This window comes from Mytilus edulis, unplaced genomic scaffold (genome assembly GCF_963676685.1).
Source record: "Mytilus edulis unplaced genomic scaffold, xbMytEdul2.2 SCAFFOLD_1078, whole genome shotgun sequence".
Taxonomy (NCBI): Eukaryota; Metazoa; Mollusca; class Bivalvia; order Mytilida; family Mytilidae; genus Mytilus; species Mytilus edulis.
In genome coordinates this window covers 1-18,745 of record NW_027267415.1, presented here as the reverse complement: position 1 = coordinate 18,745, position 18,745 = coordinate 1, and the positions used below count along the sequence as shown (strand labels likewise).

The 18,745-nt window shown below is 31.2% G+C and overlaps 1 protein-coding gene across 1 annotated transcript; it reads right to left on the bottom strand.

Moving 5' to 3' along the window:
* Positions 1-2,333: 2,333 nt before the first annotated feature.
* On the bottom strand, positions 2,334-18,616 carry LOC139505444 (signal recognition particle subunit SRP72-like). Its single transcript, XM_071295024.1, has 6 exons — positions 18,432-18,616; positions 17,622-17,759; positions 5,046-5,095; positions 3,824-3,931; positions 3,210-3,249; positions 2,334-2,642 (listed from the first exon to the last, which is right to left on the bottom strand). Exons 1-6 carry the CDS (start codon positions 18,599-18,601, stop codon positions 2,465-2,467), a joined length of 684 nt encoding a protein of 227 aa, XP_071151125.1. The 5' UTR covers positions 18,602-18,616; the 3' UTR covers positions 2,334-2,464.
* Positions 18,617-18,745: the final 129 nt, after the last annotated feature.

Below are 18,745 nucleotides of genomic sequence, written 5' to 3'. Positions count from 1 at the left end.
ATCATTTTATTTCTTGCAAAAATTGTTGATATAGAAAAAGTCAAAGCTTTATAATGAGGAAAAATTGTCAGTTTGTAGGCAGTTAATTTTCAAAATTTTAGCAAAAAAAAAAAGAAATAAACTTGCTGATTAGAAAAAAAAATAGGTTGAATTGGGAGCTTTGCAAAATAATATCATTAATCTGACCAACAATGAAATCGTTAGTCTAGACAAATATTAAGATCTTGTAAAAAGTGCGTTAAAATCTGTTGCATTATATTTGTTCGTCTATTGAACATTAAAAAAAAAGCGAACCACAAACAAAAACATTCTGAATTGTAGTACAAATGTACATGTACAAGAGAGATCACTATTCATATGTAAAGTTTAATGATTGAGAAAACAGAGAATGTTATTTATATGTTTGTGCTTAATGATTGAATGCCAGAGCAAATTTGAGATGTTAAGTTAAAATAATTGAATCTGTGAGTGTTAGGAAACACTGAAGAGCCAAACACTAGTGATTTTTTTTAAAGTGTGCCACATAAATGTACAGCACTCCATTGATCATGTTGGACTCATTGATATTTTGTTGTTACTATGAAATCCAATTGTTATACAGTTAACATGTGACTGTAAGTAACCTCATGTCTAGTCATTCCATTTTTGTCATGTTTTAATAAAAATAATTGTTCAAAATATTTGTCTTTTTGTCATTGTATATTTATTATTACTGGTACAGATAAGATAAGATAAGAATTTTATTAATCTAATCAAGAACCCATAAACGTACATATACTTACTTATCAGAAAAGAGGTAGAGAAAACTAAGAAACATTCAAAATTCACAAGTTGAGAGAAACTGTTAGAGCAACTGCAAAACTTGAAAAACGATGAAAAAAAGACAAACAATTTTACAAAACACTACACAGAAAAATTAAAGATGGAGCAACACAGACCCAACCAAAACGCTAAGGGGAAGCAGACATTGTCCTTCTAGGGGCAACTGTCCGGTTACCCAAACACAAAATAAAATTTTGAACATCACAAATCCAACCAAACCCTTAGGGGATCTCATGTGCTCTGACAGGGGAAGCAGACACTGCCCTTAAAGGGAACCGTGGTCATGTTTAACCAAACATATTGAGCAACACAAACCCAACCAAACACTGAGGGAACCTTTGATGGCACGAGAGGGGAAGTAGACACTGCCCTACTCGGGGAACCTGTCTTGTTACCCTGACACAAATTAAGATATTGAGCATCACGAATCCAAGCATAACTATTATCAACACTAAGGGGATTTCATGTGCTCTGAGAGGGGAAGCAGAAATTGCCCTACTAGGGGCACTTTGTCATGTTAACGAAACATGAAATGAATTACTTATCTATTATTCTGTTGTTCAGCATACAAAAAATACCATACTAAGCTAATGCATTGCATCACAAGTATGTTTTAAACTAACACTAACTGCTCCTTTGGGGGATGAATTATTTTTGTTTGAGTTTTTCTCTTAAACAAACTTGCAATGTCCTCATGTGAATACACAGAACGTAAGGAATTTCCTTTTTTGGTGTCATTGTATACCATAAACTAGACATCATCGAGATGGGAGCTATCTCTGTGGGCCAGCTGTGAAAAACGTCTGGTAAAAAATTTGCATCTTTACCGGAGGACTTGGGGTTGTCAACTGAAACAAAATGTTTTGACCTTGACCGTTGACCTAGGAAGCTGTACATACATTATGATACACCCTTTGATGTTGGTTAATATACATGTCAGGTATAAACTTTGAAATCATAACAGTTCTCAGGATATAGAGCAGACAATCTTTTCATAGGATATTGGGTTGTCAACTGAATCTCAAGTTTTTGACCTGGACCTTTGACCTAGAAAGTTGTACAAACATTATGACACACTCTCTGGTGTTGGTTAATATACATGTCAAGTATAAAGTATGAAATAAAAATGGTTCTCTAGATATAGAGCAGACAAAATTTGTTACTGATAGACAGACAGAAGGTGAGATGGTTGTACAGTTGGACAGTCAGATGGATCACTGGGACAAACCCCCATTCAGTGGGGCCCTTATAATGGGATATAGAATTATGATTTCAAGTTCATTCAACCAAAACAATTTTTCAGACAAGCAAGGACCATAAATCAAAAGTAATAGTGAAATACACTAAAGACAATTGTGGTAAGGGTATATCATTGAAGAAAATCCATAAAATCTAAGCATACACAATATACTATCCTGATAGAATCAGGAAAAAAATGTTGGAAGCAAATGACTGCAATCTGGGTTGTGTAATCGACTGATTCAGGAATAAGACACAATCTTAATAACGAAAACCTGACCAATAATTTATTTGATGTTCAAACGATAAAATACAACACATAATTCTTTTCATAACATATGTCAGACATTTAAAGTTGCTGTTGATTTATAATTAAGTTTTTCTTGTAATAGCATGTACTCTACTACCATTTTCCACCACCACCCTTCTTCTTTTTTTTCTTGTTTGCCTGTACAGGTTTTTGTTGCCTTGGTCCCTGTGCAGTGGGCTGGGCAGCACCAGGCGGCGAGGTTGGCTGACCAGGACGGGGTGAGCTTGCTTCACTTCCTGATCCTCCACCAGTGGCAAGTTTACTGTTATCTCTGTAAAGTAAACAAAAGTTCAGCATACATGTACAGGTAAATAATTCCTATGTGTCAAATAAGTAATTATTAAGTATGTTGTTGCATTTAAGTTGAGGAATAGAATAAATTAAACCATATTTAAGAGGCATAAACTCTGTTGATGTCATCTTAAATTTGTAAATGTATTGCTTTTATTTGCGAGGACAAAGAATCATGTGTTAGAAATGATTTTAAAGGGGATAGATAGTAATAACACATATACTAATAACTAATGCATTCAGTGGCAGATCCAGAACTTTTCATAAGGGGGGGAGCTGACTGACCTAAGGGGGGGCTCAATCCAATCATGCTTTAGTGATTCCATATATAATCAACAAAATTTTTCAAACAAAAAGGGATGGATCTGCCTATGGCATTCATCAGACAGTGTATCATGTTTTACAAAAATTGCGCTTGGAAAGAATTTGCTCAAAAAATCAATTTGTTAATTGTGGTAGCAAAATAGTATTTAAACCTGACGAAGGCACTGAGGCATATAGATATTTAAAAAAATATAAATGAGTGGTAGTCACATGTTATACTTACATGTCACCAGCAGGACCTGATGCTCCTTGTGTTCCTTTTCCTGTAATAGTAATAATCAAATGTAATTTTTGTATTGAAGCAATAACTTATATTCAACATATCATTTTCTGTGAAGATCAAGTTTGACTACTTTAATATTTTTAAAGTATTGAACCTCTATCATCATGTGCGACTGACTGGATCTAAAGGTCAGAACAATTTGAACTGATATTTATTATCATCATGCATGTAAAATAAAATGACTGGCAGTCGAGTAAAACCAAGCAATTGGTTTGGAGAGTTATAAATCAATGCAGAATAGTTGATTAGCCAACTCATAAAAGATATATTTCACAATTTGAAAATTTAACCGACTTCCTTATACTTCCTGATAAAACCAATCATTTCTATGTGATGTAATAATTCAGTTTGCAGCATGTCACATCACTTGAAAAGCTACACACACATATGTCATAAGAAAATGTAGAGCTATCAGCTTTCGTAACTATTACAACTTTGTAAAAAAATCAACAGAATTACATAAATGCACCCTACCAACTGTATGATTGTGTAAAACACTCCAGGCATGAAACACAAAAGGAAATAGAGTGATAAATATAAATTGAATTGTTTACCTATATCTCTCCTCTTATCCTTCTTTTTTCCTCTGTAATATGATCTTTCTCTTCTTGGTAACCACCTCTCTGGGTCAATCTCAGCATCTAAATTCTTGGGAAGTTTTCCTACAATGGAATAAAATATAAAAACATAAAATTTAAAGATTTTTATATACTATAATGATATTCTTTTTTGAGACAGTAACACATTTGTGCCATTTGTCTTAGCACCAATCTTTTATTGACACTTTCCATGTTGGAACAGTTACAGCATGGAAGTATCTAACTTGTACATTCATGGTTGTATGATGATGTTTAATTGATGCTTTATGTCCAGTGGCAATTACAACAAGCAAATCATGCAAAGAACATGTATATCAGATATAAATATGACCCCCCTTTTGCTTTGGTCTATACCAACAACCTGAAAAATACTGACAAAATATACTTTCAATCATACTTCAAAATATTATAAGAAGTATGGGGACACAGCGCTTTTTACAAGCTATATGTTGTGCAAAATTTTAAAGATTATACATAAGTGTACATGGAATAAGGCACTTTTGTCTAAAAGTAAGAAAATTAAATGATAGAATTTTAAATTAAATAAGGTTTTATAATGCCCATTCAGAAAATAAAAATTATGTATCGCTTCATAACAAAATAGGATAATTTAGTGTACATTCCTTTTAAGATACATTTTCTTGGTTCTCTTCCCTGATAAACAAAGTTTTCTAATTTTGAAATTATGAAATCATTTTTATCTTATATAAATGTTACAAAAGGTGTTACCAAAAGATATTATAATTGTTTTCCCATTTAAAGGAAAAGCAAAACAAATAAATTCAATTTCTGCATACAATGTGCTAGTAAAAACTTGGACCTACTATTTGCAGCTATTTGCAATCAAAAATTAGTTAAGACCTTGGATCTACCTTAATCTATGAACAAGGAGAACATAGTGTGTTATTTGATGTATATGACATTTTATTTTATGGAAATTACTTTCAGTCATGATCATTAAATTTTTATTGTTCTATTAATTTTATTTGATGAAACAAGTGCACAAGGGCCAGTAAGTGTAATGTGAAAAAAGATTAATCCGCCACCAAAGCTTGCTAGAAACATTGAAAAATACTGGAAAACACATGGAATATACTGTTTGTTTCCAATCGTTTTATTTTATTGTGTGAATGTGTATACATAATGAATAAAACTGAAAATTCTCCATTAATTTTACCTTTCTTTTTCTTCTTACTCTTTGATTTCTGGACGATCATATCACCAGCTCTGCAAGTAGAAATATTTATGTGTAACATTTTATGTCATAATACTTTGCTATATTTTATAAAACAATATAATCTGTCTATCTTCTAATCTTTTAAGTTTTACATTGTATGTAAGTGGGATAAACACATTGTAAAACATTGAACAAAATCAGATTTTCAGTAGGAACAAAATATAATAATTCAGGACAAAATTATCTTTGCATTGAAAGTACTGAGATAATTTTCAATTTGCGTGAAAGTTTAAACAGATAAAAGGGTCTTATAGTGACTTTTTATAGCATATGCAATTCTCATCTTCCTATTGCAAATCGTATGCTTCATCCCACAATACCATTTATTTATCTTACAATCATCTAATCAGAGGGAAAAAAATATTCCTCTTTTTAGTTCAATGATTGCAATGTCCTATCATATGACAGAAATTCAAAATTGGGAAAGATCATATTGCTATAAATGTTTGATAGGAATTATGAAAGTTGAGAACATTTTTTTTCTTTTCCACTGAAAAAGAATACACTTAGGACATATATTTTAAAGATTTGTCTTGGTTTTGCTAAATCTCCACAAGGACGTATAACTAACATAATATACGTCCTTGATCTCCATTATAAAAATAAGAAGATGTATGATTGAGACAAATATTCACCAGAGTTCCACATGAAGTGGATTTAAGCAATAAAAGGGAACTGTACAGCCTTAAACAATGAGAAAACCAATACCTTATAGTAGGCTATAAAAGGTCCCGACATGAAAGATGAAGTGAAATAATTGAAAGAGAATACAAACGGCCTAATTGATGAATATTTTCAAATACGGTAGTAAGTGAAAGTGTTGTATGTATATTTCTTTACATTATGAACAGTTTATGCTGTTAAACATGTATACTATGTTTATGTCATTTAAGTAAAATACAATATTGTTAACATATTCTGTTGAATAATTCATTTTTAAATGTAACTTATAATCAAAATGAGCCATGAAATTTATATTCAGAGAAAACAGACACATAGAATCAAAAGTAGCCATAAGATATTTAGTAGATAGTGGGACAAATATGAGCAAGTGTAGTCATGAGATCTTTGTATGTTGTCATGTTACACTATTGTTTCAGATGAGGGAGAAGGTTTGGTACTTTCAAAACTTTAAATCCAGCTGCAATTGTTTGCACCTGTCCTTAGTCAGGAATCAGATGTTCAGTAGTTGTCGTTTGTTTAAATGGTTCATCAGTGTTTCTCGTTTTTTTATATAGGTTAGACCATTGGTTTTCCTGTTTGAATGGTTTTACATTAGTATTTTTTTGGGAGCTCTTTATAGCTTGCTGTTTTTGGTGTGAGCCAAAGCACTGTGTTCAAGACTGTACCTTGACTTTTAATGGTTAACTTTTATTAATTGTGACTTGGATGGAGAGTTGTCTCATTAGCACTCATACCACATCTTCCTATATCTATAAGAATATTTAGTAGATAGTGGGACAAATATGATCAAAAGTAGTCATGAGATATTTAGTAGAAAAAGAAATATCTATGATCAAAACATTAATTAGAGATATACTTAGTTATGAGATAGTTTTATAAGGTTTTTAGGACGATTCATATTTTGTGGTCAAACGATGTCTTTTTGTCTATCTTATTACCGTTTTATAATTAATTTTCTTTCTCTATTTTAAAACTTTATATGTGATTCATCAATATAACAGTTATATTTGTACAGGTTTTTTTGTTGTTTTTTCATGCTTCAGAAAATTTAACAAAAACAAATAGTGGTGAGAGTTGAATGAACTTTCCCTCTCTTACGTCAGGTTGTTAACTATTGTTTGTTCATCAGATAATTTTTATTGGTGATTATCATATTTTTTTTACTTTACATGTTATCCTTTTCTTTAAGTCTAGTATTAAACAATTTTCTTTAAAATTAGACAAATAATTAAAACAATAAAAAAATAATTTATAAAAATGAAATGAAGAACAAACTACTTTACTGGCATAAATTGTTGACATTTAAATAATGAAGCCATTCTGTTTTATTTTGTATCGAAAAAGCCGATCTTCAGAATAAATTTTGTCAAGATTTCCAAATGAAAGCCACTTTTCCTCAATCATTAACACTGATTAATATGCTAAACATCTACTGTTATCACCTCAGATAAGCCAAAGGATGATAACTGTAAAGGAACAGCAGTTGGTGACAAACCCATAAGAACTAATTACTGCTGGAGATTTAATTATCTCTAAACCAGAGAGCGTGGGCGACAGAATCAATATTTGGTTAGCTTTGTCAGCACAGATAATCTTCCTAATACCCTTATCAAAGAATGGCTAAAAGATCAATCTGTATTCCACACGGGCAAGAGATTGCTGGGTACGTCAATCTGTATTCCACACGGGCAAGAGATTGCTGGGTACGTCAATCTGTATTCCACACGGGCAAGAGATTGCTGGGTACGTCAATCTGTATTCCACACGGGCAAGAGATTGCTGGGTACGTCAATCTGACAAATGGGGATACATCAACCTCTATTCAAGTATTTGCTGGCATAATTTAACGAAAAAACTACCGGTACATAAAATTAATATCACTCTATGTTCTTGTGCTTGGAATATCATAGACTTGCTACAATTTCCTATCTTATATTTCTTTCTTACTAATTTTTATGTTTTTTTGAAAACGGCCATTATACTGATTGCCGTCTGCAGATGTCCGTATAACTGAAATCTCTTTGTTAAAGCAGTAAAATTATTAAAGGGGTAAAATTGTACAAAAGAAAATTAGTAAAGGACATGTAGCAAGTCTAAGAATATCACCAAGGCAGGTGAGAATTCCTTCCTTTTTTCAAACAGATGGCTGTTTATTGCATCTTTTAATTCATTTCCTTGCAATACATCCCAGTTTTTAATGTCATCCAAATATTGATATATTACAATTTCACATGGTTGACTGGAAAGGTAAATAAAACACCTTAATAAATTGTTATCTTCTACTATGGATGCTTTAATGATTTTTATTGCATATTCCTTATATGGTCTTGTATTGTTAGGAGTAAAGAGAAATAAATTTTACAACACATGACATAATTTGTGCCTTACCAAATGATATTATTGTGCCCATATGCCAGAGTTAGATTAAGCAAAGGCCAGGGCCCTCCCTATTTATGGAGCTTCATACATGATAAATGCATGCACCTTTTACAAGCATCAGTCCAAACATATGCTAAATTTGATAACTCTTGTTATTTTTTTTATTTTTTTTGGTGTACTGGTAATTCGTCAAGTTTTGTCAGTCGGCATGGAATAAACAATGTCATTTTTTGAAATTATTCATTTTGTGTACTTGGAAGCATTCAATCTTAATTGCAAATGTAGAGCAAGTACAGAAAGAAATAAAAATAAGCAGCTGTGCCAATAGCACATGATAATACGCCTTATCTTTTCTGACATCTGCCCACTAGCAAACTTATGTGACAGTAAATTAATAAATTTACATCCTTTGGAAAAATATTGAAACTGGAAACTCAAATGACCTTGTATTGTTTACCTGGCATCTACACTGACAAGATTTCAGAAAAGGGATGGTTTTAAGCCAGTAAAATAGTCATGTAATGGCACATGGAATAAAAAATCTACCGTAATGAGCTAAATGCAGTAAATTAACTCTTTAAACATTATTCAGCACATTTTTGATGAAGTTTCACATACCCAGCTTCCTCCCACACAATCATCAACAAAAACAACAGACAATGTCTCAGATCCCACCCCCCCCCCCCCACACCCCCCCCCCCCCCCCCCCTAATATACCTTTAAATAACAGTTACATTAAGGTATTTAGGAAAATAAAATTCTGAGACAAGTGCTTGTGATAAAAACTGCTGAATACATGTATTTTCTCAAATTTAACAGTATTATGAAACAAGGAAAATATTATGTACATGGGTTTTAATATTTACATGGATTTGCATGTAAACAGATGTAAAATGACATGCATTGGTTATACCTTTTAAGGTGTATTAAAATTATGTATACTCCAATGTTAACGTTAGTCATTGTTAAAGGTCATGTTTTTTCTGAACTGAACATGCTGCTGCAGGGAGTTTCATTTCAGCAGACTTAATATACTTTATTTTTGCTTTTAGTACCTCCAAGTATTCTTTGACGCAGAATTATTTAAAATCTTTTTTGTTGTGGCTATGTTCAAGTTCTCTCTGTGCTAATTCAAAGTTTAGATATAAAAAGAAGTAGATTTGGTATGATTGCCAATGAGACAACTCTCCACAGAAATGAACAGCTTTATGCAAAGATAATGATTGATTTTAAGTTTAGATCTTATATAGAATGATATCTGTTGTATGTTTCTCTGTGTATTAAATCGCCTTGATATAGTCTTTTTGTGATGATGTGGCTGAAAGCAACCATCAATCAATCAATTAATCTGTGTTCTATTTCACTGATCTAGACATACAATATTAAGTGAGGTTTTTTTCTTCTTCTATTTTAAAAATCAAATCACAACCACACCTAAGAATCTATAATCTTTAGAAAATCTGCAAGGAAGCTGACAATCTGATTACAGACCCCAAAAATAAGACTGATCATACTGATTACAGCACCAAAACGATAGCTAATTACAATCAATAGCCAGGTAAGTAAGTCACTCCTACGATACAGGTGTAAATCTGTCACTTATCCAACATCTGTACAGGCTCCCAGCTGAATCATACCTTTTTATTTAATTATTCACAAAGTACAAAAGTTCATTATTTATTTATTCACTCATTGATATAAAAAAAAAAAATTCATTGAAATTATTTTAAAAATTAATGAACTTGTCTCATTCAACAGGATATTTAGAATATTTTCAAAGATATTATTTGACAATAAGAACCAATAATCAATACTGGGTTTACAGTAAAATAATACCATAGCCTTCATGTGAACTGTTAAATTAAATGTAGTGTACAAAATTATTACAGGATTTAATATGCTGCTGTCAGCATTAATATTTTCCCAAACTGACTTGCTAGGAGAAATTTACTTGAAGTAATTTTTTTTTTACAAAACTGAATGACCATGAACAATCCATAATACTAAAACTCATACTGACTTTAAGGTGCCTGTCTTACGTTAATTATTATCTCTTTCCTAATACAAGCAGAAATTGATGTCAAATTAAACTGAGAAACATATAAATACACCAAAATAAAAAAAGACATACAAGACTAACAAAGGCCAGAGGTTCCTGACTTGGGCACATATACTGTATTTTCCCTATGGTTAGATTTTTAATTGCAAAATCCAGAGAGTTGATTTTTAAAGCAATTCTTGTTTATAAAAATAAAATAAAATTATTATGCCAATATGTTTTGTTACTTTCTTTAGGAAATTTTACTTATCTCCCTTGCCTACAATTCTGTACTTAAAGTGAATGGTAAGTATTAGTCTGAAAGACCTCTTCTTTTTAGGCTAACAATGACCTCACTGCTACAGCCTTAACAACAAGGTACACTGATAACATTAATATCTTGACTATAAGAACAACGGAACTACAGGCCTTCATAGTTCCTAAGGAGCAAAGGAAAATACATTATTTTGTTTTTGTTATATGGACAATTTCACTAGGTGTTGAGCAATAACAATTATCTTACCTCCTATACATTTCCAGGAATATGATTGGTTAAAAGCGTCCGCGTGCAAACCGTGTATATTTGATATTAGGTTAGTAGGGAGGCGGGGCTTATCTCATACACGGTTAGTAGTGGAGTTACGTCCCTTTATATTCCTTATTAGGTAAGAAGGGGGCGGGGCTTATTTCATACACGGTTAGTAATGGTGTTATGTCCCTTTGTAAAAATCAAAACGGTACTGAGAAAAAATCTTAAAAGTTCCAACAGACGAAGAAATTGATGATTAAGATTGAAACAAATTCATAAAACACATTTAAACCTTACAAGTCGTTATTGTTGGCATCTGTTTTTGTAGGATCAATGGAAGTATTTTCTTAGCGCTAACAGTATTTGAGAATTTTGAGAATCACTAGTCTTAATTTCACACGTTAAGATAGTCGGTAAGATAAATTCGTTACATAGTGTGCTAGTGACGTAATACGGTATATATGGGGTCAGTAAATTCCATATGGGGATTCGAGCTTCGCTCTCACCCCATATGGAATTTACTGACCCCATATATACCGTATTAGGTCACTAGCACACTATGTAACTAATAATATTTGGTGCACACAAAGATCAATCATGTTATCTTCATTTCAATGGTGGAACTACAATTGATCTTTTTGATGTTGTGAAAATAGAAAAAGAAAAAAGACTTCAATTTTCCCATTTTAGCAATATTTCAGCAGTACCTGCATATTGAGTAAATTTCTATTAGATTACATGTCATGAGGAACAGGATTGATATCACTACTGAAACAGGAAATTCTGACTTTTCTGGAGCACATGAGATCATCCCCTTTTTTTTTTTTTTTTTATTATTAAATTGCAGTTTAATTGTATTGTTCTTTTTATTGACAGTTGTCTTTTCATCTTTATACTTTTGACCATGATGTGGTCTTGTCTTTTTTTTATTAGTTTATTGGAATAAATTTTCTCATTTGTTTTGATACCTTCTTTAATGGAAAAGAAGAACTCTGTAAAAGAAGAACTTTGAATCTTTTAATTGTTGTTAAAAATGTTATAAATCATTATTTATTGCTTCATTTTTACATAAAAGATACCTTGTAAAAAAGATGTAAGAAACCCTGAGATTGTAATGAACACATAATCCAGAGCACAAGGTAGCTTACAGAGTAATCTGAGAAGGCTGCCTACATTCACTGTTCATGCTGGGAGAGTCTTTAAAACTATCACATATCACTGATATCAGGTATTATTCAGACATGTTTTACAAAGAATCTTAGTTACATGTACAGAATCCTGACAGTAGGCTTATATGTTACATAAATTAGAAGAATTCCGAGAATCAAACATGCCAAAGGTTTACCAATGAAAAGTTCAGATCTCTCTCTTTACAGTCAAGGATATCTAATGTATAATACATACAATGGCAAACAGGAGTGACCAAAAACAGCACATCAGACGACATTGCCAAATAGGAGATGTAAATACAAATGGAAACAACATATTTCACATGTTAAAATTATAGATAGCAGCCTTTGAAATTTACATGGGATGAACATCAATTTTCTGGTGTATACCGAAAATTTCCTTTTAATTCTTTCAGAATATAATTTCTTTAAAACATTCTTACAGGTTTCACATCTTCCAGTACTGTATATGATTGAGGTATGAATTCTACTATGAATGTCAGTGGATGATATTAGAGGGTAAAACAGCATGCAATCTTTTCTTTTTTTTACAAAAAGAGAAAGTATACCATAAGAGAAGATTATAGGTTTAACAACTCAATCATTTGATATACACTTTTGTTATTTCATTTGATTATATAAAATAAACCTGATAAAGTCACCTTCTTTTTTTTATTACACACTGTATTAGAATCACATAACTCCACAGTTGATATCATTATGAAACCTATATACACCATTGTAAAGTTCAGATCTCTCTTTACAGTCAGGGATATGTAATGCATAATACTGTGTATTATATAAAATGGGAAACAGGTGTGATAAAAACTATTGGAAAGCACAACAGATAACGTCTCCAAATAATAGATGTAAAAACAAATGGACAGAATATATTTTGCATATTAAAACTTTTGACTATGAACATCAATTTCCTGATGTATGTTGAAAATTTCCTCTTAATTCTTTCTGAATATAATTTCTGTAAGATTTTCTTACAGGTTTCACATCTTCCAGTACTGTATATGATTGCTGTATGAATTCTACTATGAATGTCAGTGGCTGATATTAGAGGGTAAAACAGTATGGTATCATATCTGCAGGTTAAAGAAATGCAATATTTTCTTTTTTTTTTAAAGAGAAGTTACCAGAAGAGAGGATAATAGGTTCAACAACTCATTAGAATTGGAAATCATTTCAGATCAACTGTTGTTTTTTCATTTGATTGTAAAAACCAACCTGCCAAAGTCCCTTTTTTTTATTATATTTAAGTGTTGTCAAATCGTACACTTTTGCCTAACCAGTTACTTGGATAATTGTTCGACCGATTAACCGGTTTACCGGTAATTTAAGTTGGTGTTTGAAAGCCTTATCAATAGAACCCTTCACATAGATATAAGTTGTGGTATGAGTGTCAATTTGACAACAAGTCATAAATACGCTTTTAGAATTCAAGTTTTTCCTTTAGGATTATAAGGCTTGTCTGTGAGGATTCCTGGAGAAGTTTGACGTTTAATAATCAAATACACCGTATCAACTATAGCGTTTGTACCAACTTCAGATTAAAAAATCCAAAAAAATTGAATATGTCATATGTCTGAAACCGATTGTTTTTTCCTTTTCTCTTGTTGTCTCCGAAAATAATAGAGTGTGTTTCAATTTGATATGATTAATTATAAAAAAGAAGATGTGGTATGATTGTCAATGAGACAATTCTTCACAAGAGACCAAAATGACACAGAAATTAACAACTAAAGGTCATTGTACATGCTGTACGACCTGTTTCTTCACTGTGTTTGCTATTTTCTTTAAACGGATAGTAGCTACGATTTTCATTAAAATTACTGTTTTAATCTATATGCCGGATTTTGTACAAAAAGTATAATAAATATGATTAAAACAAATACTGGTTACTTTCCATTTATCATTTAGAAGCTTTTTAACATTTAACACCTAAATTTATTTCTTGTCTATAGATAATAATTCGATGTTAAGCCCAACCCTTATTCATATGACCTATGTTGATCTGAACTCTTCAGTTCCCAATGCGCAATCGCACATTGTGCCTCAAAGGGAAACTTGTCGAACAGGGGAATGTTATCGCGGAAATGGTACGTGAATTTACGTTTCTGCGAGAAAAGAAACAAAAAAGAGGTGCAGACAAATTATTGTAAATTAAAAATAAAAAACGGCAATGAGATCGGTAATTAAAATCACTCAAAAACACCTGCGACGCAGGCTTAGTCAAACAGAAGTAGCCGACGGTTGCGTAACTTGTTTACATTACTTAAAAATTCCAGATCATGTGAAAATAAATCGCAACGTGTTCATTATTGTCAAAAATATGTTAATAAATTTACGTGCAGGAATCTCCCACCTTAGAAGAAATTAGAAATCAACTTCCTACAATTTAGTATTATTCTTCGCGTGTTTCCTTCATGGAGGCCCCTATTCAACACACAAACACGTGTATACGTTATCGGCATGGTTTGGAAGTACAAATGTAATAACAAGTGTATAATATCGCCATTGTTGGAGAATCTTGGGTTGGAATAATATGCCGGTTTTTGTTATATTTTTTATTTACATAATTTGATAAATGACGTCAAATATGTACGTTTAATATAAAGTAATTATCAAATACGTAAGAAAACAAAAAGCACGTGTTCATATCTATTTATATCTTGGTTAGCTCACTCGCTGTGTCGGCAAAGTTCGGGAAGTAAGCCCGATGCATAATTAATGAGATGAATAGGCACGCAACACGATATGAATTATCAATTATTAACACTTCTGTAGTTTATGAAAACATTCTAGCGATCTTATTGCTTATTTTTAGTACATATCTTTGATTTTTGCAGCTTAAAAACTTGTTCATAATTTTGTCAAAATCGTAGCTACTATCCCTTTAAGCATGTTACTCATACTTTCATGTATACATTGAGTACATTCACATTGGTTTGCATTTCACAATTTTTGAATTTAAAGTAATACTAACCCTTGCACTACGGATATTGCACATTTAAATGTAGGCTTACACAATATTAGATCGAAAACGAAATAATAAATAATTAGTAAAATAATATCTCATTACTGATTAAAGTTACTGTTAAAAAAACATGTTTACTAATTATGTTTCTTAAAGATCCTGCCCCGAACTCTAATTAATTTTATGTTTTTAGGATTAACAATAGCAATCAATATACTGGACAATTGATCTGTCAAACTAATTACCACGACGACAATTTTTAAATAAAACAACTATTTAATGATTTGTTTTTCAACACAAATTTATATCAAATCTATGGAAATTGAAAAAAGTCTGGTTAACCGGTTAGCGTTTTTGGTATTCGGTCAGTCGACCAATTAACCGGTTAACCGTTGACAACACTATGAAACCTATATAATTTCAAAAGTTTAAGGTTAGATATAATGAACAGAAACCAATATTGAACTATTATATTAACCTTGTAATATAATCAAAGGTCAGATTCAGTTGTATAAGCCAGAGGAAATGGAGATTTAGATCAATCTATATGTCAATTAGATTTTTTTGTTAACATTTGATTTACAGGTTGAACAATCTACTAATATTTCAAGTATAATAATGACACCTCTAACAAACAGATATTATATATATAAGAATAGTGAAAAGGATAGTGTAATATGACTTCTAGATTTATTAAACGATTTCCACTCCTGATTTCAGGTGAGACAACATCGTAAAAAACAAAGAAATCAATAGACAAGTTTTATCAATGGTTTGTAGTAATAGTACATGGTCAATACTCATTATTTATTCATTAGAGTCAGGCTATCACTATTTGACACACCATTATCTATAATTCATCCATTTGTCAGGCTTTTAATTCATCACTGTTAAAGACTCATTTGTTCTATAATAAAAGCCAATGTAGATCATGCTAATACAAATCAATTACAATACTAAAGGCCCTTACCAATAATAAATATTATTTACCATTAGAATTAGTTTGTTTGTATTTTTCAAATAACGGTTTTCCTAAATGAAAATTACTGGTTTGTATCAAATATGATAATAAGATATGAGCATAACCATTTGATGTAATAATTTTTTATATCTGAAGATATTAACTATAAAATTTGGAGATATGGTATGATTGTCAATGTGACCTGTATCCATTAAAGTACAAATGAAGTGGATGTACTTCACCAAGCACTACTACAAAAATGTATCCAACAGTTCCTGAATAGCAGTTGTAGATTTAATTTTTCTGCAACATACAATGCATATTGGTTACTTTTGTTTAACCTATATAAACTGAATACCTTAATTTTTTAATTCAGAAAATACATGGCTAAAACTGGTTTGGTTACCACATTTATCTTCTTCCATTAATTGATTCATATTTTAGTGAGTTACAAAATACAAGTATTTAAATTGTTAAGACTTAGGGGTGTATTCAGGATTTTAGATTAGGGGTGCATAAACTTGAATTTTTCACGAGTGGAGCAAGTGGAAAATTATTTTAAGGTAAAATTATCGAAATATTCTTTCTTTAACTTAGGACAATCCAAAAGATTTTAGGTTATATATCAATGGGACAGTAACCTAGCAAGTTTAAAGTAACAAAAACTCATGCTGTATTCTAAAAGTTATTCTATTTTTCAACATAAATCACAGAGCAGGAAAAAGCTGGACAGGATTTGTTTTTGTTTAAGTAGTTTATCTCATACTTCAAGCTTATTATGTTATGAATGTCATTTTCATGGACCTTTTGACAATTTTTTTTCCATATCTATATTTGTCAGTTTCTTTTAGATAAATGTGGCAACACAATTGTTTATACTTCAGTGAATATTTTTCCCATTAGACAAATTTGATTTTCTCACTTCTCTGTCAACAATATCAGCTTGATAAATTCACCATCATTTATTGATCACATTCAAATACATCAAGGAAGAAATTGGCAACATGTTGAAATTATCTTCATATCTACCAATAGTTGTATATAAGAAATTCAACATTGAACAGTCAAATAAATATAATTTATTATAAAAATCATAAGACCTATACTTTTATTGGACCAAATATACCATGAAGTGTAATCAAAACACTCAATGACATCAAATTTACAAGGTCATGGCGGTAAAGGGATATGTTTTTTTCACTAAATACTGTCTTCACTTAACATGCTTGATATCAAATAAAAGAAATTGTGAATTCAGAGTCTAAATTGCACAGAGGAGTTCAAATAATACCATAATTATACTGAATAGTTAGACAAGTTGTTTTGTAATACTTCAACTAACATAATCTCAATGCTGTATATAATTTTCTATATAATTTTCTACAGAATTTGTGGGCCAGGAAAAGTAATCTTCATGCAATTTCTTTTAAAGTAGAAATATCAATAAATACATCAGAACTGTTTGTCTGCCATGATAAAAACATGTGATTTTACAGTTTGTTTGTTTCGATGATGCATTCAATTGTTTTTCACAACAATATGTTTTTGTGAGGTTCAATGTTTCCCCAGTGTTTTGGATAAGATTCAAGACCTTTATTAAATCCCTACACCTACATCTACGACAGAAAGAAAAGTGGGATTCAGAGTCTGTAGTCCATTAATATAGTAAGAGTCTAGAACAGGGCTGGTCTTAAAATTTAAAGACTGTATTGAATTTTTGGCCTAGCAATCTTAATGAAACCTATACATCAATATGAAAATATTACTTACGGTCCAGGTGAGGGCTGAGCATCAGATTTCAGAGCTTTCTTGATGTATTTTGGTCCTAGTGAGCTAAATGAGGCTTCAAGTGTTTCCACATCAATACCTTGAACAATGTCCTCAACTGGTGGTAAATCAGCACTTATTCTGTTTGCATTTAAGGTCAATCAATGCTAAATTTTCAAAAGATGTACAATTAAACCCATTAAGAGTTTTCCCTTTTAGATAATAGATAAAACACAAGATTTTAACTGGCTATTTACTGAAAAAAACAAAGTTGAATTCAAATATACCCTAATCAAGCAACCATTGAAATAAGGGTCAAAATAAATATGCAGCAATTTTGGCAAACTCATTTCAAGGTCAAATTTAACAAGAGTATTTTCTCCTGTACTGATGAAAAGATTTTCAAATTCTAAAGAAGTAAAACTCAGTGGTTGTTGAAATAACTATGGAAAAATTGAAATAGCTAGTTTTAAAACATGTGTGCATTGCTGATTTCTTTATAATAAATTATTATCATGATTATGGAGACCTATATTTTGATTCTTTCTTTGCAGTACAATGTATATGTTTTATTTTCATCTGGTCATTATCAAAATGGGGAAGCCATTCTAAACGATAGAAATATATCATGCGTAGCTCTCCCTGCTTTGAATATACTTTTGTTCTTTTTTGTTTTCATCAGCTGATCAATATTTGTATTAGATTTGGACTTTCAAATATTTTTGCCTGGATCATTACCAAAGAGACATGCATTGTTGAAATGCACATCTAGTGCAGTAAAATTGGTACAATTAATGTTATAACAAAGGATACTTTTGTGCTTTTGCCTGATCAAACTGTGAATATGCTGAAATCAACTCTGCCAGTATACGTGGATCCTTAGGATTTGATCTACAAAACAAGAGACATTTATTGTTTATGCAATGTTCTAATATTAAATCAAAATAACAAAATATTTCAATTATAAATACTTTGTCAAACATTTAAAAGACTGCAAACAAATTCTAGGTTGGGGGACAGGGATCCAATTGATGCAACAATCGTCACTGAAGCCCTGATACTAACAGTGTCAAACATAATAAAACAGAACTACCAATCCTTACTTCTCTAGGAGTTATATGTAGGAG

What these genes read in the sequence shown, in the direction of transcription:
- LOC139505444 (XM_071295024.1), bottom strand. Translation starts at nt 18,601, where the DNA reads ATGTTTGACAAAGTATTTATAATTGAAATATTTTGTTATTTTGATTTA. An exon ending in GCTCAGCCCTCACCTGGACC is followed by an intron (nt 5,096 to 17,621) that starts GTAAGTAATATT and finishes TTCTACTTGCAG; the next exon opens with AGCTGGTGATATGATCGTCC. An exon ending in TCAGGTCCTGCTGGTGACAT is followed by an intron (nt 2,643 to 3,209) that starts GTAAGTATAACA and finishes TTTACTTTACAG; the next exon opens with AGATAACAGTAAACTTGCCA.